Below are 24,061 nucleotides of genomic sequence, written 5' to 3'. Positions count from 1 at the left end.
GGAAAGTTAGGTCCATCAATCAAAGTAAGTTGGAGTTGGTCAAACAGGAGACGGCAAGAGTGAACATCGACATTTTAGGAATCAGTGAACTAAAATGGGACTGGAATGGGTGAATTTAATTGAGATGACCGTTATATCTACTACTGTGGGCAAGAATCCCTTAGAAGAAATGGAGTAGCCCTCACAGTCAACAAAACAGTCCAAAATGCAGTACTTGAGTGCAATCTCAAAAATGACAGAATGATCTTGGTTAGTTTCTAAGACAAACCATTTAATATGACAGTAATCCAAGTCAATGCCCCTACCACTAATGCTGAAGAAGCTGAAGTTGAACAGTTCTATGAAGACCTACAAGACCTTCTAGAACTAACACACAAAAAAGATGTCCTTTTCATCACAGGGGACTGGAATGTAAAAATAGGAAGGCAAGATACCTGGAGTAATATGCAAGTTTGGCCTTGGAGTACAAAAATGAAGCAGGGCAAAGGTTAATAGAATTTTGCTAAGAGAACGCACTGATCATAGCAAACACCCTCTTCCAACAACACAAGAGACAACTCTACACATGGATATCACCAGATGGTCAATACCAAAGTCAGACTGATTATATTCTTTGCAGCTGAAGATGGAGAGGCTCTATACAGTCAGCAGAAACAAGACCGGGAGCTGACTGTGGCTTATTGCAAAATGCAGAGTTAAATTGAAGAAAGTAGGGAAAACCACTAGACTATTTAGGTATGACCTGAATCAAATCCCTTATGATTATACAGTGGAAGTGAGAAATAGATTCAAGGGATTAGACCTGATCCACAAAGTACCTGAGGAACTATGGACGGAGGTTCATGACATTGTATAGGAGGTGGTGATCAAGAACATCCTGAAGAAAAAGAAATGCAAAAAGGCAAAATGGTTGTCTGAGGAGGCCTTATGAATAGCTGAGAAAAGAAGAGAAATGAAAAGCAAAGGAGAAAAGGAAAGATATACCCATTTGAGCATTGAAATGAAAGAACAGAAAGGAGAGATGAGAAAGCCTTCCTCAGTGATCAATTCAAAGAAATAGAGGAAAACAACAGAATAGGAAACACTAGACATCTCTTCAGTAAAATCAGAGATATCAAGGGAACATCTCATGCAAAGATGGACAAAATAAAGGACAGAAACAGTACAGAATTAACAGAAGCAGAAGATATTAAGAGGTGGCTAACAATGAGAAAACAGAAATTAAGGAAACAATTCCATTCACCATTGCAATGAAAAGAATAAAATACTTAGGAATATATCTACCTAAAGAAACAAAAGACCTATATATAGAAAACTATAAAACACTGATGAAAGAAATCAAAGAGGACACAAACAGATGAAGAAATATACCATGTTCATGGATTGGAAGACTCAATACAGTGAAAATGACTATACTACCCAAAGCAATCTACAGATTCAACGCAATCCCCATCAAGCTACCAATGGTATTTTTCACAGAACTAGAATAAATAATTTCACAATTTGTATGGAAATACAAAAACCTCAAATAGCCAAAGCAATCTTGAGAAAGAAGAATGGAACTGGAGGAATCAACCTGCCTGACTTCAGGCTATGCTACAAAGCTACAGTCATCAGGACAGTATGGTACTGGCACAAAGACAGAAATATAGTTCAATGGAACAAAACAGAAAGCCCAGAGATAAATCCACACAACTATGGACACCTTATCTTTGCCAAAGGAGGCAAGAATATACAATGGAGAAAAGACAATCTCTTTAACAAGTGGTGCCAGGAAAACTGGTCAACCACTTGTAAAAGAATAAAACTAGAACACTTTCTAACACAATACACAAAAATAAACTCAAAATGGATTAAAGATTTAAACATAAGACCAAAAAGTATAGAACTCCTAGAGGAAAACATAGGCAAAACACTCTCCGACATAAACCACAGCAAGATCCTCTATGACCCACCTCCCAGAGTAATGGGAATAAAAGCAAAAATAAAGAAATGGGACCTAATTAAACTTAAAAGCTTTTGTACAACAAAGGAAACTATAAGCAAGGTGAAAAGAGCCTTCAGAATGGGAGAAAATAATAGTAAATGAAGCAACTGACAAAGAAGTAATCTCAAAAATTCACAAGCAACTCCTGCAGCTCAATTCCAAACAAATAAATGACCCAATCAAAAAATGGGCCAAAGAACTAAACAGACATTTCTTTAAAGACATACAGATGGCTAACAAACACATGAAAAGATGCTCAACATCACTCATGATCAGAGAAATGCAAATCAAAACCACAATGAGGCAGCATCTCATGCCGGTCAGAATGGCTGCTACCCAAAAATCTACAAGCAATAAATGCTGGAGAGGATGTGGAGAAAAGGGAACCCTCTTACTCTGTTGGTGGGAGTGCAAACTAGTCCAGCCACTATGGAGAACAGTGTGGAGATTCCTTAAAAAACTGGAAATAGAACTGCCATATGACCCAGCAATCCCACTGCTGGGCATGCACACCAAGGAAACCAGAATTGAAAGAGACCCATGTACCCCAATGTTCATCCCAGCACTGTTTACAATAGCCAGGACATGGAAGCAACCCAGATGTCCATCAGCAGATGAATGGATTAAGAAAGCTGTGGTACATATACACAATGGAATTATTCAGCTATTAAAAAGGACACATTTGAATAAGTTCTAATGAGGTGGATGAAACTGGAGCCTATTATACAGAGTGAAGTAAGTCAGAAAGAAAAACACCAATACAGTATACTAACATATATATATGGAATTTAGAAAGATGGTAACAATAACCCTTTGTGCGAGACAGCAAAAGAGACACAGATGTATAGAACAGTCTTCTGGATTCTGTGGGAGAAGGCAAGGGTGGATGATCTGAGAGAATAGCATTGCAACACGTATATTATCATATGTGAAACAGATCGCCAGTCCAGGTTTGATGCATGAGACAGGGCGCTCAGGGCTGGTGCATTGGGATGACCCAGAGGGATGGGATGGCGAGGGAGGTGGGATGGGATGGCGAGGGAGGTGGGAGGGGGGTTCAGGATGGGGAATACATGTACACCCATGACTGATTCATGTCAAGGTATGGCAAAAACCACTACAATATTGTAAAGTAATTAGCCTCAATTAAATGTAAAAAATTAAACTAAAAGAGCTATACAAAAAAGATCTTAATGACCCAGATAACCACAGTACTGTGATCACTCACCTAGAACCAGACATCCTGGAATGTGAAGTCACGTGGGCCTTAGGAAGCATCACTTCGAACAAAGTTAGTGGAGGTGATAGAATTCCAGTTGAGCTATTTCAAATCCTAAAAGATGATGTTGTTAAAGTGTTGCACTCAATACACCAGCAAATTTGGAAAGCTCAGCAATGGCCACAGGACTGGAAAAGGTCAGTTTTTATTCCAATCCCAAAGGGCAATGCCAAAGAATGTTCAAACTACTGCACAACTGCACTCATCTCACACACTAGTAAAGTAATCCTCAAAATTCTCCAAGTGAGGCTTTAACAATACGTGAACCGAGAACTTCCAAATGTTCAAGCTGGATTTAGACCCCATGGACTATACAGTCCATGGAATTCTACAGGCCAGAATACTGGAGTGGATAGCCTTTCCCTTCTTCAGGGGATCTTCCCAACCCAGGGATCGAACCCAGGTCTCCTGCACTGCAGGTGGATTCTTTACCAGCTGACCCACAAGGGAAGCCCAAAGGCAGAGGAACCAGAGATCAAATTGCTAACATCCATTGTATCATAGAAAAAGCAAGAGATTTCCAGAAAAACATCTACTTCTGGTTTATTGACTATGCCAAAGCCTTTGCCTGTGTGGATCACAACTGTGGAAAATTCTTGGAAGAGATGGGAATACCAGACCACTTAACCTGCCTGAAAAATATGTATGCAGGTCAAGAAGCAATAGTTAGAACTGGACATGGAACTATGGACTGGTTCCAAATTGGGAAAGGAGTATGTCAAGACTATATATTGTCACACTGATTAAACTTATATGCAGAGTACATCATGCAAAATGCCAGGCTGGATGAAGCAAAAGCTGCAATCAAGATTGCCAGGAGAAATATCAATAGCCTCAGATAGGCAGATGACACCATCCTTATGGCAGAAAGCAAAGATGAAGTGAGGAGCCTCCTGATGAAAGTAAAAACGAGTGAAAAAGCTGGCTTAACATAACACTCAAAAAACTAAGATCATGGCATCTGGTCCCCATCACTTCATGGCAAACAGATGCGGAAACAATGGAAACAGCTAGAAACTTTATTTTCTTGGCCTCCAAAATCAGTGCAGATGGTGACTGCAGCCATGAAATTAAGATGCTTGCTCCTTGGAAGAAAAGCTATGACCCACCTAGACAGCATATTAAAAAGCAGACATTAACTTTGCCAACAGAGGTCTGTTTAGTCAAAGCAGTGGTTTTTCCAGTAGTCCTGCACAGAAGTGAGAGGTGGACCGTAAAGAAAGCTGAGCACCAAAGAATTGATGCTTTTGAACTGTGGTGTTGGAGAACTTGAGAGTCCCTTGGATTGCAAGGAGATCAAACTAGTCAATCCTAAAGGAAATCAGTCCTGCATATGCACTGGAAGGACTGATGCTGAAGGTGAAGCTCTAATACTTTGGCCACCTGATGGCAAGAACTGACTCATTGGAAAAGACCCTGATGCTGGGAAAGATTGAAGGCAAGAGAAGGGGACAGCAGAGGATGAGATGTTTGCACGGCGTCACCAACTTGATGGACATGAGTTTGAGCAGGCTCCGGGAGTTGGTGATGGACAGGGAAGCCTGGGGTTACAAAGAGTTGGACATGACTGAGTGGCTGGACTGAAATGTACTGAGGGAGACACAGCAGGGGCAGGGCCTCAGGAGAGCTGGAGCTGATACACAGAGGGCCTGCAGGAGGCTAAGAGGGCTGGGTGGGAGAGAGGGCGGACCACAGCGAGAGGATCCTGGAGACGTCTGTGGACGTTACAGAGGGCTGAGGATGGTGGAGACAGAGAGCTGACAGAACACCGCTTAGAAGAGCTAGAGCGTGCCTGTTTGATAGGAGCAGGGTGGGGTCTGGAAACAGCGGGGAATGGGGTCTGGAAGTCACGAAGTATGAGGCCTAGATGCACCGAATGGGCGGAACCAACGGAAGTGGTCTATAAACACAAGGGCTGCAAACCGAGATACCCTGGGTCTGGCTGGAGACCAGGTCCTGCACTGGCAGGTGTGTTGCTGCTGGTGGCGTGGTGGTGGAGTCTCTAAATTCAAGGCTAGAGCCCTGCTGTGACATTGAGAGCTATAGGCACTGGGCCAGCTGCCCATACCTGGCACTGATTCCGTCACGGAGTACTGCAGTTCTACCACCATCAAGGATCACTAGGTCCTCGTTGAGGCCTTGGGAGGCCTGAGAACTCAGCATTTGCACCCCCAGGGAGTGACTTTGTATGAGAGAGAGAGCATTTCCACCTCTCTGCAAGGGACAGTTTGTGTGTCTCCCATGAGGCCATCTGCACCCCACTGGAGGCGTCTGCCCCACACATGTAGGTGTTTGCCCACAAGAGACAGTGTTTGGGGCCAATGTCTATCCAGGAAGTTCTCTTTCCCATAATCCCCACCCCACCCCCAAATGAAAACTCATTTTCTGGTTATTCTGTGGTACTCTTAAATACTGACAACACTGAGCATTGCAGAGCACAAATATGGCTGTGGTGCAGAGGAAACTAAAGGTACCTTCTTGAAGGAAGCTGGGTCTCCTGGATCCCTACTTCCATCCCAGGTCCCTGATGAAGCCACATGGAGGGGGGAATTATCTTCACAAATGTGGGGACTGCTATCTAGGCAGACTGTTCATTGTGAGGTCAGATTTCTCAGCCTTGGCAATGAGGACGTAGGGAAGAGGGCTCAGAGGTGCCACATGCTGAACCACCACCTCCACCCCAGCAATCTGTGGTCACTCCTTTTCTAAGCCCATTCCTCTTCTGTCTGCTTGTGATTCACCACTTGGCCCCCACACATCTTTATTCATGTACTATTCCCATCTTGATTCATAGACCCCCTCCTACTCACTCATCCACAAACCTTTATTAGAGACGACTCTCTGTGTGACTCCAAATGCGATGGTTCCCACATCCCTGAAGAGGGCTCTACCCTGTCCCAGGGAGCGGCTCCTATGGGTGGCTCAAGGAGTACATACACAGGCATTTTCAAAACTGGCTTTAAATACTCATCAGAGTGCCATGCAAAGGGACTGGGATGAGAGCATGTGAATGGGGGTTGGGGTGCCCTGAGAGAAAAGGGACCCATCCATCAGGGCAGCTGGGGTGCCCCACCCCCAACCTGGGATAAAGGAACAGATAGAGGCCCTCTCGAGGGTCCCATGGGCCAACTGGGAGCCAGCCCTCCCTTCGAGGTAGATCATCGGGGAGGGGACCGAGGAGGAGCTCCCACAGTGGCGGTGACAGGTGGTCACTTCCTCAGTGGTACTGCTGATAGCTGGGGTAGCCTGGGCCTGGGGTTCCCTCCTTAGAGGGCAGCTGGCCAGGGTCCTCCAGGAATGGGGGTGCTAGAAAGGAGATAAACAGGTAAACGTGAGTGGAGGAGACAAGACAGAGCATTTCCCACCTCTCCATGACCAGCTTCACTGGTTACTCACCATTGCGGAACTGCTGGGCAGTATAGCGAGTGAGAAGGATGCCAACACCCTCGATGAGGGCCAACAGGATGCCCCCCATCATTGCCGAGCCCACCATGGCCAATGGGCCACCTGGAGAAAGGAGGGGACAGGGAGGTGGAGAGCGGTGAGAACAGGAAGAGCAGGGTGGAAGGGGCTGGGGCCTGGGGTTGGGGCACTCACTGCGGGCAGCCAGCACAGCCCCAGTCAGTGCTCCACTGGTGATGGAATTCCAGGGATCTTCCTTGCCCCGAAGCCGCACCAGACCGCAGTCGATGGTGGAAAATAGGCCCCCCCACACAGCGAAGCTACCTGTGGGGAAACCAAAGCCTAATCAGTGCCTGCGGGTAGTCCTGAGAAACCATGGCTCAGGGACTCCCAGGGCCTGAATACTGTGGCAAAGAATGGGGAGAATAACCAGACATAAAGGCACATGGCAAACTCCTAGAAGACAATGTCCACCTGCCCCTGTGGTAGCTCCTTCAAGCTCTTTATAATCCCCATCAGCACTCCCTTCACCTTCATAGGGAGCGGATACGTGGTTACAAGCAGACTTGTCTGCTTCAATGTGGCTTTTTTTTTTTTTTGGCCCTGTCATTGGACTTTCAAGATCTCAGTTCCCCAACCTGGGACTGAACCCAGGTCACAGCAATGAAAGCTCAGAATCCTAACCACTAGGCCACCAGGGAACTTCTGTCTATACGGCTTTTAACAGAGCAACTCTGACCTTCGTAACTACCACATAGAATTGGAATCTGACCTGGGTTTAGGAGAGAAGGAAATGGGTGAGGAGAGCCAGTTAACAATGATAGTTATTTACAGAAGTCTTACCATGTGCCAAGACCTGATCTACACACTTCATGTTACTGACTTCTGAAAATTTTTATTAGTTAATATTATCAAAGTGCTTAGCAAGCAACCAGCACTTAGTAAGTACTATGTAAGTTACATAAACGACAAAACTGATTGAGGTGGTTACTGCTTTTATCATTCCCATGTTACAGGTGAGGTTCAGAGAGGTTCAGCCACTAGCCCAAGGTCACACAGACATCAGGGAAGAGCCAGGGCCTGGATTTAAACTCCACAACTCACCCGTATGAAACTGCCGAGAAATAACACTCCCCCCGGGAAGCCCCAGGCAGAGTTGGGGCTAGAATCTGGACCCTCAACTTGCAGTCTAGACTCCAAGGAGCAAGCATTCCCAACTCTGTTATCATACGTGTCTCCCCAAACCTCTCACCTCCAATCTGAGGGGCTCTGATCCTTACAGCATTGACACTGCCTCTCAATCGGTGCCGCATTCCCTGAGGGAAAGTGAGGAGGAAGGGAGTCAGAGCAGGGTTCAGGTCACTGGCAGATAAGGTTTCTAGTTTTTAAGAGAGGAATGGAGGGAGGAAACCTGTTAGGGGCCTCAAGGGTACAGATGTGGAGAAGTGGCCAAGAACTAGGGCCCACTACAAGTGCTCTCAAAGCTAGGATAGGAAGTTATTCATTCATTCAGTACTTAGCACTGATGTGCCAAGCACCATGGTATATGCAGGGATACAGCAGTGAACAAGGTAGACCTGGCCCCTACCCTCTCAGAGCTCACATTATAGTGGGAGAGACAGATCCTGAATAAGGATTCAGATAAACAAGATAGCTTCAGGCAGCAATCAGGACCCTAGAGGAAATGAGATAAAGAGCTATGACAGTGGCTGAGAGGTCAGGAAAGGCCTCTTAAAGGAAGGGGGCATTTGTTCTGAGACCTTGAGGATGAGAGGGAGAAACCTGGACAAAGATTCAGGAAAGAGAGTGCCAGGATTTGGGAGGAAGTACAGGGCTAGAGAAATTGCAGAGACCTTGGCAAGTGGATAGCATTTAAAGTCATGACATTCGATGAGATCTCCCAAGAAGGGAAAAGGGGAGTGTTGTCAGAGAGAGAGAATTGATTATGTTACATTAAAAGCATGTGCTCAACTTTAAGGCTGTCCTCCTCCTGCCAGTTAAACTCCTGTCACTTCCCTTTTCCCAGGCTTCCCACCCAGAATCTGACTCTAGGTAAAATCTGACTGACTTTGCACACAATTAGGTTTTGGTTTTATGACCCTTTTGACAGCACAGCATTTCTGAGGAGCTCCAGCAGGGTGAGGGTCAGAGGTCATGTTTGCAGTTCCCCCAAACTCCCAGATCCTGGAGCTAGGCCTGCCACACAGTAGGTAAGCAGACACCAGAATGAATAAGTGCACGTGACTGGCAGTTCCAAGCAGTTTCAGAACAGTATCCCATGTGGTCAGGGCAGGACCTCAGCAGCACCCAGGGAAGGCTAGGACTCACGACAGGGGCATTACGGAAGCCCTTAATGGCCTGGAAGACTCCACCGCCGATAACACCCATAGTGAAGGCTCCACCGCAATCATCCACAATTCGCCATGGGCTGCAAGCGGGAAGGGGAGGATGAGGTTAATGTGAGCGCTCCCTCATGCCAAGTCACAAGATCTCTTTCCAACTGGGAGCAATACGTCACCCAAATGAGAACTAGCACTTCAGATAATACTGGGATTATTTCTCCCCTCATTTAAGCAAAAAATAATGTGAAGAGGGGAAAACATCAGTCTTGGCCCTGTCCGCCCCTCCCCTTCACAGCCAACCAGGGAATCAACCAACTGGTTGACTACTGTCAAAGATTAAATGAATTAATGAGAGGGCATTAATTAAAGAATTGGCACGTTTGAATTACGCTACAGGTGTTGCAGGCACTGTTCCTTAAGCAGAATGGGGTAGCACCCCTTTTTCCGATAATGAGCACGTCCAACAAAGCCACGTCCTCTTCCCTTTTCACCCTCGCACAACTGGGGAAAATCAAGCACATAGAGTGCGGAGGACCCATCACCCCTCCATGACCACAATCATGGTCAGGCTCATCCAGGCCCCGCCAGCATTAACCAAAGCGACCTGGGAAAAACCATGCGTTTTTCCAGGGGATACCCGCTCAACACCGCACCACCCCCTGGCTGGAATGGATTCGACCAGCGTGTCTTTAACAGAGGGGCTGGGAGGTACGGAATCAAGGAAAACGTGGAGTGGTCCGTCCTGCACCAAACCTTCTTCTGCAGGCACACAATTGTGGCCCCTTTTAACGGAGCCCGAGTAAGAGAAACCAAGTGGAGAGGAGCAGAAGACAACAAAAATCTAAATGTGTTCCGAGTCTGGGACGTGGCGCTGTGTGGCCCGTGCCTCCCCCACCCGCCTCCCACCGCTGGCCGTGGCGCCGCAGCAACAGTCCCGACACCTATGCCCCTCGCTGTACCAAGGTTCCCGAGCATACTCCTCCATGGCGCCGGCGTCCGGCCGCGCAGTATCGCTAAACCCTGGCCGGGCCACACCTCCACTGGAAACGTATACAAGCGCCCGAGCTTTCCACCTATCCCAGGGCAACGGTTCTGTTGTTTCGCCAGACTTCAGATCAAAGCGCATTCTCATTGGCTAGGTAGGTTTGCGTCATCTTTTCACTGCGTGAGCGTCGTGCAGTTACGTCTAAGCTCGGGGAGAGAGAAACTCATTCTGTGCTTTGGGAGAAGAGAGTCGTGTGGTCCTGGCGCTCATAGAGACGACGAGAGAGAGGTGGCCAGTTGGAAAGTCGTCCACTACTTGCGTGACTGTATTGGTAATTTGGGGTGGGTGCATTTTTTGGAGCTGGAGGAGGTGTTACACTGTGCTCCCCCATCCCAACGCTTTGGTTCCTCCCACCCAGCAGTCTTTGGGGGACGTTGGGTGAAACCATTTTGGGTAGTGGGGGAGCCGCGCATGGCCCCTTGGGCTGGGCGGAGCCTGGGCCTAGGACGGGAACCCGGTGCTGCAGCCACTGGCCTGGGAGAGCGGAGTTGGTGAGAGTGTTGGTGATATTGCTGTTTACAACCCCTTCCACCTTTCAGCGGGTAGGGTCTATTTCCCTCCTAGTGTAGATGGGGGTCCAGATTGAGTACATGCTGCGGGGAGGCCCTTGGTTACTCTTGTAACCAGATTCAGTCCTCATCTGAGCTGTTTTTCAGGCTGTCTGTCCTTCCGTAGGCCTGTCTGCCATCCGCTATGCCGCTGCCTGTTGCGTTGCAGACCCGCTTGGCCAAGAGAGGCATCCTCAAACATTTGGAGCCTGGTGAGAGAACTAAGAGAAGAGAGGCCTACCATGTGCCCGACTTGACAGGCACTTTGTTGCGGATACTGCCGCTTGATATCTAGCATGGGCCTATTGTGCACCAAGCAGTGGGGTGGCAGGCATTTCCTTGTTAACAATACGTGTTGAAAGTGAAAGAAAGTGAAAGTGAAGTCGCTCGGTCGTGTCCGACTCTTTGCGACCCCGTGGACTGTAGCCTACGAGGCTCCTCCGTCCATGGAATTCTCCAGGCAAGAATACTTGGACGGGAGTGGGTTGCCATTTCCTTCTCCAGGGGAATCTTCCCTACCCAGGGATCGAACCCGGGTCTCCCGCATTGCGGGCAGATGCTTTAACCTCTGAGCTACCAGGGATTCCCAACAATACGTGTTACTGACCCCTATTCCTGTCCTATGAGGAGGAGGGGAGGTGGGGTATGGAATAGACATTTCGTCCTTAACACTGACAGTTGATGTGTATTTTGGGGTCTTCTGTAGCCAAAGTTTAACCCATCAGTTAATTCCTGGAAGTATAATAAGGATAGTAATAGTAAGCTGACACCTATGGCAGCCTCCTGTCGGCCAAGTATAGTCGCAGGGTGCTGATACTTTGTTCTGTAACATACTAGTAGATAACATTATTTCAGACCTGCTGTGGAACTAGGCACTGTGTGAGTTGTCCATACCTTATTGTTCACCATGTCAATAGCTGACATGTATTTTGAGTCTTCTTAAGTGCTTATCATACACTGTGGTTAACAGTATATAAAGTAATGATAGGATCTATCATTTAGGCCTACTGTGCTGCTGTTGCTAGTATTTATACCTTATTTATCAATAATAGTAAAAGCTGGCATCTATTTTGGGCTAAGGTGTGCCAGGTACTAGAAAACTCATCTTATTTTCACTTTATTGATAAGTGACACCTATTACAAGCCTGTTGTATGCCAAAGATCTTTGGTTATTAATAATATTGATAATGATACTGATATGGTATTTATTTTAAGGCTGTTTGCTACCAGGCCCTGTACTAACTGTATGTATCTTACTAACAATATTAATGATTGTAGCTGACATCTATTTGGGGCCTATTGTGTGACAGGCACTATGCTGTTGCTGACATATACATTTAATTGTTAACTATATCCATGGGTGAAATCTGTGATAGGACTACTGAGGTCCAAGTACTCATACACCTTTCTTTATTCTGTTGATAGTAACTGACAACTATTGCAGGCATCAGGAACTGAACAGATTCAGAGAAGTGTTTGGATAAATCCCTTGCTGTCCAAACTTGCTAGTCAATATATAGGAGTCAGAAACCCCATATTTGCCAGCCGTGGAAGCTGAATAGATTTGGACATATTTTTAGGTAAACCCCTTGCTGTTGAAACTCATTTTATTCAAATTTGCATAATACAGTGTCACATACTATTTGAACTCAGAAGCTGAATAAATATGGATACTTTTTAAAAAAAATGTATCCCTGTCTAAAGTATGAAACCAGATAAGTTTGGGTAGTAGTACCCGTAAACAGATTTGAGTAAATTTTTTTGGTAAATCCTGATATTCAGATACTTGGATTTGGAACATGAGCAGTATTTGCTCTGGCATGTGAGACCTGGCATGCACACACACACACACAGTCCACGTGAATGTGAGTGTGTCTCTCCAGGCCCTGATTGCAGGATGGGAATCTCCCTGGTTCTTACTGCTGTCCTCTTCCCTTCCTTGTCCTGCCAGAACCAGAGGAAGAGATCATTGCTGAGGACTATGATGACGATCCTGTGGACTATGAGGCTACCCGGTTGGAGGGCCTGCCACCAAGCTGGTACAAGGTGTTTGACCCTTCCTGGTGAGCCTGACGACATGCGGGTGGGGAGGGAGAGCTAACTTCTGACTTCACCCTTCCTGTGAAGGGTTCAGTTCAGTTCAGTCACTCAGTCATGTCCGACTCTTTGTGACCCCATGAATCACAGCACACCAGGCCTCCCTGTCCATCACCAACTCCCAGAGTTCACTCAAACTGATGTCCATCGAGTCAGTGATGCCATCCAGCCATCTCATCCTCTGTCGTCCCCTTCTCCTCCTGCCCCCAATCCCTCCCAGCATCAGAGTCCTTTTCAATGAGTCAACACTTTGCATGAGATGGCCAAAGTATTAGGGTTTCAGCTTTAGCATCAGTCCTTCCAGTGAACACCCAGGACTGATCTCCTTTAGAATGAACTGGTAGGATCTCCTTGCAGTCCAAGGGACTCTTAAGAGTCTTTTCCAGCACCACAGTTCAAAAGCATCAATTCTTTGGTGCTCAGCTTTCTTCACAGTCCAGCTCTCACATCCATACATGACTACTGGAAAACCATAGCCTTGACTAGATGGACCTTAGTCGGCAAAGTAATGTCTCTGCTTTTTAATATGCTGTCTAGGTTGGTCATAACTTTCCTTCCAAGGAGTCAGCATCTTTTAATTTCATGGCTGCAGACACCATCTGTAGTGATTTTGGAGCCCCCAAAATTAAAGTCAGCCACTGTTTCCAGTTTCCTCATCTATTTCCCATGAAGTGATGGGACCGGATGCCATGATCTTCGTTTTCTGAATGTTGAGCTTTAGGCCAACTTTTTCACTCTCCTCTTTCACTTTCATCAAGAGGCTTTTTAGTTCCTCTTCACTTTCTGCCATAAGGGTGGTGTCATCTGCATATCTGAGGTTATTGATATTTCTCCCAGCAATCTTGATTCCAGCTTGTGCTTCTTCCAACCCAGCGTTTCTCATGATGTACTCTGCATATTAGTTAAATAAGCAGGTTGACGATATACAGCCTTGACGTACTCCTTTTCCTATTTGGAACCAGTCTGTTGTTTCATGTCCAGTTCTAACTGTTGCTTCCTGATCTGCATATAGGTTTCTCAAGAGGCAGGTCAGGTGGTCTGTATTCCCATCTCTTTCAGAATGTTCCACAGTTTATTGTGGTCCACACAGTCAAAGGCTTTGGCATAGTCATTAAAGCAGAAATAGATGTTTTTCTGGAACTCTCTTGCTTTTGCGATGATCGGTTGGATGCTGGCAATTTGATCTCTGGTTCCTCTGCCTTTTCTAAAACCAGCTTAAACATCTGGAAGTTCACAGTTCATGTATTGCTGAAGCCTGGCTTGGAGAATTTTGAGCATTACTTTACTAGTGTGTGAGATGAGTGCAATTGTGCGGTAGTTTGAGCATTCTTTGGCATTGCCTTTCTTTGGTATTGCAATGAAACTGACCTTTTCCAGTCCTGTGGCCACTGCTGAGTTTTGCAAATTTGCTGGCATATTGAGTGCAGCACTTTCACAGCATCATCTTTCAGGATTTGAAATAGCTCAACTGGAATTCCATCACCTCCACTAGCTTTGTTCGTAGTAATGCTTTCTAATTTGACTTTACATTCCAGGATGTCTGGTCCTGGGAAGAGGTAAATGGGGGCCAGTGGGGAAGAGATCTGGTGGGGGGGTCTTCCCTGTGGGGTCCTGGAATGGGGCAGGTATAGGCAGAGATTAGGGAGACGGGTTGAGGCTACAAGGAGAGCAGATCTGTGATGACATTCCTTCCCTCTCTTCCCCCTCCCCCCGACTGCCTCACAGCGGACTTCCTTACTACTGGAATGTGGACACAGACCTTGTGTCCTGGCTTTCCCCACACGACCCCAACTCTGTTGTTACCAAATCCGCCAAGAAGCTCAGGAGCAGTAATGCAGGTGAGTTGGCCTCAGGGCCTTCTAGTGGATCAAGGAGGGGCGGGTAAGGTCAGAAGGCCCAGCCCAGGCAGGGGAGGCTGTTGGAGGCCAAGGTTGCTGGAGGCCAAGGCTGCTGGGTTCCGAGGTGGGAGGAGGATCACAAGGCTTTCATGTTCCCAGACGCTGAGGAGAAGCTGGATCGGAGCCATGAGAAATCAGACCGTGGCCACGAGAAATCGGACCGAGGTCATGAGAAGTCAGACCGCAGCCATGAGAAGTCAGAGCGGAATCATGAGAAGTCTGACAGGGACCGGGAGCGTGGTTATGACAAGGTAGATAGAGAGAGAGAGCGAGACCGGGACCGGGACCGTGGGTATGACAAGGCTGACCGAGAAGAGAGCAAAGAACGGCGCCACCATCGCCGGGAGGAGCTGGCTCCCTACCCCAAGAGCAAGAAGGGTAAGCTGGGGTGAGGCGGGGCGGGGAGGCACCAGGGGCCCACAGTGTAAAGAAACCCTCGCTTGGCTTCTCGTGAGTGCCAGGACCTGGGGCCTGGCAAACACATGCTCCACTTCTGGGGATGGAAGAGCTCGGTGACATGAGACTCCTTGTGCCCCTGTGGAAGACCCCACTCTGCTATGTACTTCCACAGCAGCAAGCCGAAAGGATGAAGAATTAGACCCCATGGACCCCAGCTCATACTCAGATGCACCCCGGTAAGTGACCACCCCTCAAGATCCCTTTTTCCTTGACTCACTCCACCACTGATCATTCCTTTCTTCCTCATTATCTCCTTTCCTCCTTCATCATTTGTTGGGGGCGAGGGTGCCTGACACATTACACATATTAGACATTTCCACCCCTGACCCTCTTATCACTCCCCAGGGGCACGTGGTCAACGGGACTCCCCAAGCGGAATGAGGCCAAGACAGGTGCAGACACGACAGCAGCTGGGCCCCTCTTCCAGCAGCGCCCTTACCCCTCCCCAGGGGCTGTTCTCCGGGCCAATGCCGAGGCCTCCCGAACCAAGCAGCAGGACTGAACCTCCCCCCACCCCCACCCCCACCCCCACCGGGGTTTTTAATAAAAGCTTTTCAGTGGATCTTGCCGATGAGACCTGAGTGCTTCCTTCTCTCTCTCACACTTTTGAGACTTCCCAACCCAAACCAGCAAGATGCAAAGCATGTTTTATTTACAAAAACTCACCTAAGAAATACTGTAGGGATAGTAGGGGCTGGAGGCTGAGGTGGTTGGGTCCTGTCTGGGCTCTCATTTAGTCATGTCAGCCCTGCATGGGAGGGGGTGGTGGGGACAGGGGATTCAGTGTCTACCTCTCCCCACCACTAATACTGATCAGAAAGTTTGGTCCTGGCTGGGCCAGGGCAACAAGGGAGAGCGAGGCCAGGCCAGCGTCTTCAGTCCCAGCGGCTAGGAGCCCTTCACCTTGGTGAGCAACCTGTGGTGGAAACGGGAAGGAAAGAAAAACACAAGAGAGCTGGGGTGGGCTGGCAAGTGGGCATCCTGAGCAAGCGAGGGTGACTAGTGAGGCTGGTAGTCCGAGGTTAGTAACAGCCCACGCGGAGAGAGCAGGTCCCCTGGGTCAGAAAGCTACACGTGGACTAAATAAATACAATATCTTTATTTGGCATTGGGTATCCTGACATTTGTTCATTACAGTCCCTTAAAAAACAAACCAAAAAATCAGAACAAATTAATCAAAAATAAAGATCCAATGGCCCTATGTACATATAGCAAAGACAGCCCAGGCATCTCTCATGTGCAAGCACACGCACACACGCACAAACAGATGCACACACATACTCCCCACACACCCTGGGAGACAGTTAAGGGGTTAATAAGCTTTGGGGAGTGCAGGGGGGCAGGTTCCACATGTCAGCAATTTAAAGACACCCTTCCACATGAAGTAAGGGTGCCTCATACAGCCAGTGGGGTATCACAAGTGTGGTTCGCAGCTTTATTTTCCTCTCCGGATGTCTCAGAAAATAACCCTGCATCCAGCAACTTACAGTGTCTTTTCCATGAGACTAGGCCACTTCAAGGACCTCCCTTCTTTTTTCCCACACCCTGGATCATTCATCTGATTACACCACAAACCCCCAAACCACTTACAAACCAATGGCTCCTACTGCACCCTCCCCCTGAGTGGGCTGATGCAAAAATCTCAGCTCTCATCCCCCTTCCTCTCTCTCTAGGTGCTCATAAGAGGCCCTTTTTCAAGTCCCTGTGTCAGGGAAGCTGCCCCAAGGCCACAAAAAGACTGAGCTGCTAACATGATCCAGTGTAGTTACCAGGGAGGAGAGAAGGCCTCGAGCTATGGGAATCGGAACCCCACAGGTAGGCATCAGTCACTACTAAAGAGCTGAAGAATTTTTGTCCAGTTTGTCCCTACAAAGGTGGAGGGATTGCTGGGACTCTCCCAGGCTTGAGAGACAGGACACCTCTGGCTAAGGGGTTAGACTGGGGCAGAGGAGGCAGCTCTAAAAACCCCTGGCTACAAGGAAGGGTTCATGTGATGCCCTGCCCTAATCCCACACCCTTCTGGAAATTTCAGTGACCTGGAAGAAAAAACCCTTCCAACCCCAGAGGAGCCAGGCCCCAGTGGCAACTTGAATCCTGCAGATGCCCAACACCCTCCACCCAGAGTCCCTCCCTGTCTCCCCCCCTCGCTGCCACCAGCCCTCACTTCACCAGCACTGACTTTGGCAGAAAGGGCTCCGTGCTGAGGTCTCCATGGTGGGAAGACAGCTGTGGTGGCGGTGGCTGCCCGGGAGGCTGCTGGTGAGTGCAGGGCCCGGAGGTGGGGGCAGAGGCAGAAGCTATGGCTTTGGCTGCACCTCGGGGCAGGCTGTAGAGGTAGACGGCACCGATGACCAGCCCCGCGCCCAGGGCAAACAACGGGTCCACATGGAAGCCAAAGAGGCGGATGGAGGCAACAGTGGACAGCACAATGGACAAGGAGGTGGCGAAGCCCTTGAGGATATTGTCAGCATACTTGACGACAACAGCCACCAGGAGCCCACCAAAGGCCTGGTTGAGCACCACACCCCAGACAGCAGGTGTATACCCAAAAAAGAATCCGCGGTGGGCTACGGCTGTGCCCTCAGCCCACCAGAGCCCCACCAGGCCCAGGGCTGTGCCAAAGAGGCCCAGCTGCAGGTTGCGCAGCCACACGGAGCCTGAGCTGCCTTTGAGGATCTTCTCAAAGTAGACACCGGCAAAGCCTGAGGAGAGACAGGAAGCCACCACAGCCGCTAGGCCCACCCCAGGGTTCTGATCCAGTGGCCGTGGACCCCCGCCGCCAGCTTGCTGTGCCTGGACAATGGCGACGCCAGTGAAGAGGAGCAGCAGGGAAGCCCATTGCAGCCGAGAGAGGCTGCGGTTCAGCATGAGCACGGAGAACAGTGCTGTGGTCAGGATCTTCAGCTGGTACGTCACCTGTGAGCGGCATGCAGAAGGCACTGAGGGCTGATCCCAACCCCAACATGTGCACATGGGGGATGGCGCCGACTGTGGGCCCCCAGGCACAGTGGAGGCACAGGGCAGAGTAGATGACCGTAGAAACAGCAAAGATACCCAGCCGCTGGCCACTGACTGGGATGCGACTACATAGCTCTGAGGTGCCTCCCAGAAAGTACCCAGGAGGATGGCTGTGCAAGGATGCCCAGACCACAGCCAAGTCCACATTCCAACCCCGTGTCCCAGCTGTGTGAAATGGGAGGAAGCACTTGCCCTGAGTCCTGACATAATCATCTGTAAATACGACTGATATATTTGAAGTACCTCACACAGCAGGTAACCAATGAATTGTAAACATCCTGATGAGGGAGGTCTTGATAAATACATATTGATAAAAAGGAACCCGTACATATTGATACAAATGAATCCATGCATATCCATACAAAGGAATCCATACATATTGATACAAATGAATCCATTATGAAATAACATCAGTAAACATTTACATAGAGGCTACTGTGTGTGCCAGGTGCGGGTCTAAGCACTTCACATGAATTCATTTAATCCTCATATAAGAAGTGTACTATTGCAATGTCCAATTTAAAGATGAGACAGAGAGGTTAAGTGACTTGCCCAATATCACACAGCTGGAAAGCAGCAGAGCTGGGATTTGAACCCAGGCAGCCTGGCGCCAGAATCCAGGGTCTTTAACCAATTAAAGAGGCCACCCGTAAATAGCCTAAAGCTTATCCATCACCAACCAAGGGCTCTTCACAGATATCATTTCTTTTAATCATTCCAGCATCCCAGTGAGTAGCTACTATTACCATTTCCCTTCCCAGTTCTCACAGATGAGGAAACTGAGGTTGAGGAAGAGCCAAGGACATTCCATTCCACAGGAGACACAGCCCCTGCACTTTGCAGTACTTCCTCCCCAAACATCCTATATCCCCCACCCGAGCCAGTTCCTCTAGGGCCATGCTGGGCTTTGGGCTCACCTGGAAAGTGGCAGCTGGCAGGTTGGAGATGGCAACATACTGGAGGTTATTCTGCAAGGTATAGATGAGAGAGGGCACTGCAAGCTTGAGTGTGTCCATGTACTGCACCAGGACAGCCTCATGGAGGAAAAGAACCAGGTGCTTCACGTTACCTAGGTGGAGGGAAGAGAGCCCTTTTTAGCACTGACTACCAACAGATGGGGATCCTCTAAAGGACAGGAGTGGGCCTGGTCCTGTGTCTCCCCACTACACTGACTTCCTGAGGGCTAGAATGAGGTCTGTGCTCAGTTTCTCTACAGCACAATGTCTCCAGCAAGCCTTTTGGATACTCAGTCTGGGAACCACAGTCCATATTTCATCACTCATCTTAGAGCCCACCTCCCTGGCACAAAGCCCCAGGGCAAGCCCTCAGTGCAGTGTGTGCAATGAAACTATCAGCACTAACTAGGAGCTTGTGAAGTAGATGCTCTCGGATGGTGGGTAGAAGGCTGTTTACCAAGAGGGATTGTTTCAGACTGAGCTTTTAGACTTTTCCTAGATCCTTCCTAGCCTGAGAGCCACCTGAGAGCAGGGGCAATCTTCCACTTGGCCACTTCTTTCCGTCAGCCTCCCACACACCAAGCATTTGCCCCTGTCAAATGGAAGAATGCAGGCTTAACTATGAAGCAGAAAGTCTGGCTGGGATCTGCTCCAGTCAATTCATGAGAATACTTTTCTATATAATAAGACCTTTACAAATCTCACCCCACTTTTTCGCAGGTCAACTTTTAAGGCTCAGCTAAGTATCCTTCCTCAGGGAAAACCCCACAACTACTGTACATGGTTATTGCACGAACTCCTGATGTTCATTCACAAAACCCTGTCCTTGCCCTTCATGGCATTAAGTCCCAGGAGTAATTATTGATCTCTAACCCCTTACACATATCCCCTGCGCCCAGGGGTTTGGGTGTTCAAAAATGTCCAAGTATTAGGAAGGTAACATGGTATACATGCTATATATTTCACACAACACACACCACACATGTGGGGTTACACACCATAATCAAGCTCATTCATATTTCTGCAGTGACTCGTGGACAAATTCATGCCAGATGAGAAAACTGGAAAAAAAAATTGGGTGGGGGACAGGCTGAAATCATAGGTAAGAGATGAAAGCCTGTGATTAACCTGTAGCTGTTTCTCCCTGTCTAAAATATGAGCCCCCTGAGGGCAAGATGTATGTCTCCATCACTAAAATGTTCACCTCCACAAGCCAGAAGAGAGCCTGCCACACAGTGTTCACTCGAACCTTCTCAGAATCAATCAAGAACACAGGAGGTTAGTACCTAAACTGTTGCCTCCCAGTGTCCTGGAGCTAACAAATGGGTGAGAATGTTTTCTTCAGTGTAAATACCTAAGGCAGAGCCACATGCGAGGCCTTTATAGAGAAATGACTGGGCAACATTTTAAAGAAGAAGGCCTTTAGGGAGGTGTTTAAATTAGTAAATAAATCCAACAACTTATAGGAAATACACAGGACAGAAGAACATGTGAAATGAGACCACTGGGAGGCACTCAGCAAAATTCAAGCTACCCAAAGTCTATAAGACAAATGATCCAGTTTCTTCAACAAATTAACTGCAGAGAGAGAAAAAAAAAAAAGAGTTGAGAGGGAATCTAGAAATAGCAGACCCAGAAGACACCAACCAGTTACAAAGCACTGACTTTATATAAACCTGACTCAAACAAAGTTTTTAAAACTTTTATGATATTTGAGAAATCATTACAAATTTGAACGCTGACTGGGTATATGATTGTTAACTTTAAAAAGTATTAATTTTTTGATGTATGACTTCTAGATATTGCAGTTATTTTTCTAAATATAACAAAATATTTACTGAAGATAGTAAGAGGGAATTAAAATAATTCTTCATGTAGAACATATTTCAATATAACATGGTGCGGGTTAGGTAAACAGACACATAGATTGGTAGTGAGTGGATAATCACTGATGATTATCTATTTAATTGCAGAGTGGCCATGAGATGATAATTGTTGAATCTGTGTGATAGGACATAGTTATTATTTTCTCTGATTTTGTATTTGAAATTCTCCATAAAGAAAGAGAGAAATCAATAAACCTTTATGTAAGGGTCACCTGCTACCTTATAGGAACAGACCATCTCCCTCCTTCAGTGTTTATGGGCCAGTTCCTGGGGAGTTAGGGGTATAAAAATGTAGATGCAGCTACTCAGAGCTGGAGGTACAAGGCAGCCAAGCTGCACTTCCACAGTTGCCAGGAATTTTCATAGACACAGAAATACTCCCCCAACAAACCCTCCATGTGGGTTCAGGCACACACACAAACACACAGAGTACCCTCCACAGACTCCAATGCAGCCCCTCTCCCTGGCTCATACCCCTCTTCTGTGCGAAGAGCAGCAGCAGGCAGGTGAGACCTTTGAGCACTTCAGCCATGACCACAGCAGTGGTGGCAAAGAAGCGGTCCCCAGGCAATGTGCGGGCGTAGCGGATGCTGAGGATGAGGGAAGCATTCTGGACCACCAGCACGGCTAGGGATATGTATTTGAGGCGCCGGTGAGCTGTGGGGAATGGAAGGAGCAAGGGGGAAGAAGGGGTCAGAAGCTGTTGTGGCATAACCACACCATCACTCTCCCCTCTCCTTTATCAACCAGGATCCTCCTAGCCACCAGTACTTCCTCCTTCTGCCTGCCTATCCTAACCCATGTGGGTCCGATCCCTACGCCAGCTTCCACTGCTTCAGCCACAGGCAGGAAGAGCCAAAATGGGAGAAGTAGGCCTCACCCTATTCAGCCTATACCTGGAATCCTTGCTGAGGTGTCGGGAAATAGGTGGGGCAGCCTATTTCCGCCTCAGCCCTCTCTCTTCCTCTCCTGGGTGAGAAGCAACCCTGCCCTGGGCAGAATACCAACTGCTTCCTCGACATTTATTGAGTGCTTACTGAGTGCCTATCACTGGGATAAGGGATTTATATGGATCGCCTCAACAGACCCCTACACAGCTCTGATCTCTAAAGGAACTATCAGTATTCTCATTTTATGGATGAACAAGCCAAAGATTTAGGAACTGTCTTTCTTTTATCTATTCTATTCTCTCACATTCAGAATGGTCTCTCCAACCCCTCCCTCCTATGATGACTGATTCCTCCCTGACCCAGAATGGTCTAACAAAGAAATTATTCTTCCACTGTCCAAAGGATTGAACACCATAGAATAAATGGTTCCTCCACTAACAATGGTCTGGGTCCTTTAACAATATAAGGAAATATTTCCCCATACACCAATCATCCTTCCACCACCGCATACCCCTACCTCCAGCCAAGGAATTATCGCTTGTCCTACTCACAATCAATTCTCCTCGCTATAAGGACGGGCCCGACACCCTCGGAATGTCCTTTCTCCACCATAGAAGGAAAACTGTATGTTCACTGCAATATACAATGAACTACCTCCATTAGGAAGGGACCCCCAGAACGTTCCTCTCCCCATATAATAGACATCCCTATCTTCAAAATGTACTAAGTCCTATAAGGGAGAAGCCGCCCCACCCTAACTCACAATAGCCCCTGTCCCTTTACAAGGAAGAAACCACTACCCTCTTTTCTGTAAGGAAAAACTGTCCCGCTCTCAGAATACTGTCTCCCGTGTATAAGGACGGAACCCCCACAAACACACCCTGAGAATGGTCTCAGCGGTCTTAGCCTCTTTAAAGTGAAATACCCCTCTCCAACTCAGAATGGTCTCTACACTCCATTTGCAGAAAAGACCTCCATACCTTGCCCGGAATGGTCTCTGGCCCGCCCCCAAAACCCACTTCCTCCCCTCTACCCCCAACACACATAGGTCGGTCCATACGGGATGCTCCCTCTCGCCTTAGTGAAGGATCTTCCTAATCCCCAAGAGATCCCGACCTCCGGCGCGCCGCTGACCGCTCAGCCATAACCTGTCTCACCCGCACTCGAGGTCCCAGGCTCCAACGCCCCTGCGGAGACAGCCCCTGGCCCGGCCGTCGCGGTGGAACCACCAGACCCAACAGCTGCCATGTTGGCATCTGCCTGGCCCGTCCCCTCGGCAACAGCCGGTCACTTCCGCATTCGTCATTTCCGCTTCCGGGCCTCCTAAGTTGGGGTGGGGCGAGCGAGGGGCTGACCGCGTCGCGGGCTCTCCTCGTCCGTCCTGACCGCTAGTTTTAAGAGCGGCCTCAGAATTTCCAAATTCCACCCGGATCCGGAGACTGGGCACGTAGCCGGCTCAGTTTCCCGCCGTCTTTACAGAACCTTTGGCTCATTCCCGTTACTAAACCCGCCCTCGTCTTCCCATATCACCAGCTCATTCTGTCTCCTCGTCTCATTGATTCCGCTATCCGTCTCCTATCTCGGCTCTTTATTGCCACCTTCTGATGGCACCGCCCTTTCTGCATCAAAACTCCTGGGTCTTTCCCGGTTGGCCCGAAGCTCTTGTCCCTTCTTCTGGCGAGCTCCCCACCCCCCACCGCACCCCGCGCCCTCTGGAGAGATCACAGGCCTCTGGAAGGGAAGTGAGGGGTCAGGGGCAGGTGAGGGTCTGGCAGATAAGCGAGCAGGGCAGTTGAGGATATACCAGTGAAAAAGCACAGGAGAGTTGAGACTGAGAAGGGAAGACAATTGAGTCACCATTTAGAATGGAAAAGTGAGAAGGGGATAGGTAAGCCAGGAGGTGAGGAGCTTACAGGTTAGCTTTATTTTTGGCCTCGCTTTTCCGGGATCTTAGCTCCCCTACCAAAGGCTGAACCTTGGCCAAGGCAGTCAAAGCACCAAGCCCTAACCACTGGACGCCAGGGAATTCCCTAGGGGCTTCCCAGGTGGCACGTGGTCAACAATCTGCCTGCCAATGCAAGAAGCATAAGAGACTTGGGTTCAGTCCCTGGGTCGGGAAGATCCTCTGGAGGAGAGCATGGCAACCCATTGCAGTATTCTTGCCTGGAGAATGTCATGGACAGAGGAGCCTTGCAGACGACAGTCCATAGGGTCGCAGAGTCAGAAGCGACTGAAGCGACTTAGCATGCAGCAC

General features: G+C 48.3%; 3 protein-coding genes across 12 annotated transcripts; 1 reads left to right on the top strand and 2 right to left on the bottom strand.

The window, feature by feature from the left end:
* Nucleotides 1-6,072: 6,072 nt before the first annotated feature.
* Nucleotides 6,073-10,032, bottom strand: TIMM17B (translocase of inner mitochondrial membrane 17B). The gene is made up of 6 exons (XM_027963651.2): nt 9,970-10,032; nt 8,997-9,096; nt 7,921-7,984; nt 6,864-6,992; nt 6,663-6,773; nt 6,073-6,572 (listed from the first exon to the last, which is right to left on the bottom strand). The coding sequence occupies exons 1-6, from the start codon at nt 9,993-9,995 to the stop codon at nt 6,484-6,486; spliced, it is 519 nt and encodes a 172-aa protein (XP_027819452.1). The 5' UTR covers nt 9,996-10,032; the 3' UTR covers nt 6,073-6,483.
* A 154-nt stretch (nt 10,033-10,186) lies between these two features.
* Nucleotides 10,187-15,619, top strand: PQBP1 (polyglutamine binding protein 1). 6 transcript variants are annotated; one of them, XM_027963650.2, is made up of 7 exons: nt 10,187-10,326; nt 10,731-10,815; nt 12,555-12,666; nt 14,426-14,538; nt 14,698-14,976; nt 15,173-15,233; nt 15,403-15,619. In XM_027963650.2, exons 2-7 carry the CDS (start codon nt 10,749-10,751, stop codon nt 15,557-15,559), a joined length of 789 nt encoding a protein of 262 aa, XP_027819451.1. In that variant the 5' UTR covers nt 10,187-10,326; nt 10,731-10,748; the 3' UTR covers nt 15,560-15,619. The 6 variants fall into 6 exon arrangements, with proteins under 6 accessions (XP_027819451.1, XP_027819447.1, XP_027819449.1 ...); XM_027963646.2 differs by having other exon boundaries at nt 15,170-15,233; XM_027963648.2 differs by having other exon boundaries at nt 10,187-10,336; nt 15,170-15,233.
* Nucleotides 12,193-23,070, bottom strand: SLC35A2 (solute carrier family 35 member A2). Of its 5 annotated transcripts, XM_027963642.3 has the most exons (6): nt 22,965-23,070; nt 22,359-22,440; nt 21,392-21,574; nt 18,993-19,144; nt 17,237-17,973; nt 12,193-15,973 (listed from the first exon to the last, which is right to left on the bottom strand). In XM_027963642.3, exons 2-6 carry the CDS (start codon nt 22,417-22,419, stop codon nt 15,946-15,948), a joined length of 1,161 nt encoding a protein of 386 aa, XP_027819443.1. In that variant the 5' UTR covers nt 22,420-22,440; nt 22,965-23,070; the 3' UTR covers nt 12,193-15,945. The 5 variants fall into 5 exon arrangements, with proteins under 5 accessions (XP_027819443.1, XP_004022148.2, XP_027819446.1 ...); XM_004022099.5 differs by lacking the exon at nt 22,359-22,440; XM_027963645.3 differs by lacking the exon at nt 22,359-22,440 and having other exon boundaries at nt 17,237-17,383.
* Nucleotides 23,071-24,061: the final 991 nt, after the last annotated feature.

This window comes from Ovis aries, chromosome X (genome assembly GCF_016772045.2).
Source record: "Ovis aries strain OAR_USU_Benz2616 breed Rambouillet chromosome X, ARS-UI_Ramb_v3.0, whole genome shotgun sequence".
NCBI classification, from domain to species: Eukaryota; Metazoa; Chordata; class Mammalia; order Artiodactyla; family Bovidae; genus Ovis; species Ovis aries.
Note: the sequence above shows the minus strand (reverse complement) of the source record. Positions and strands in the feature narration are given on the sequence as shown.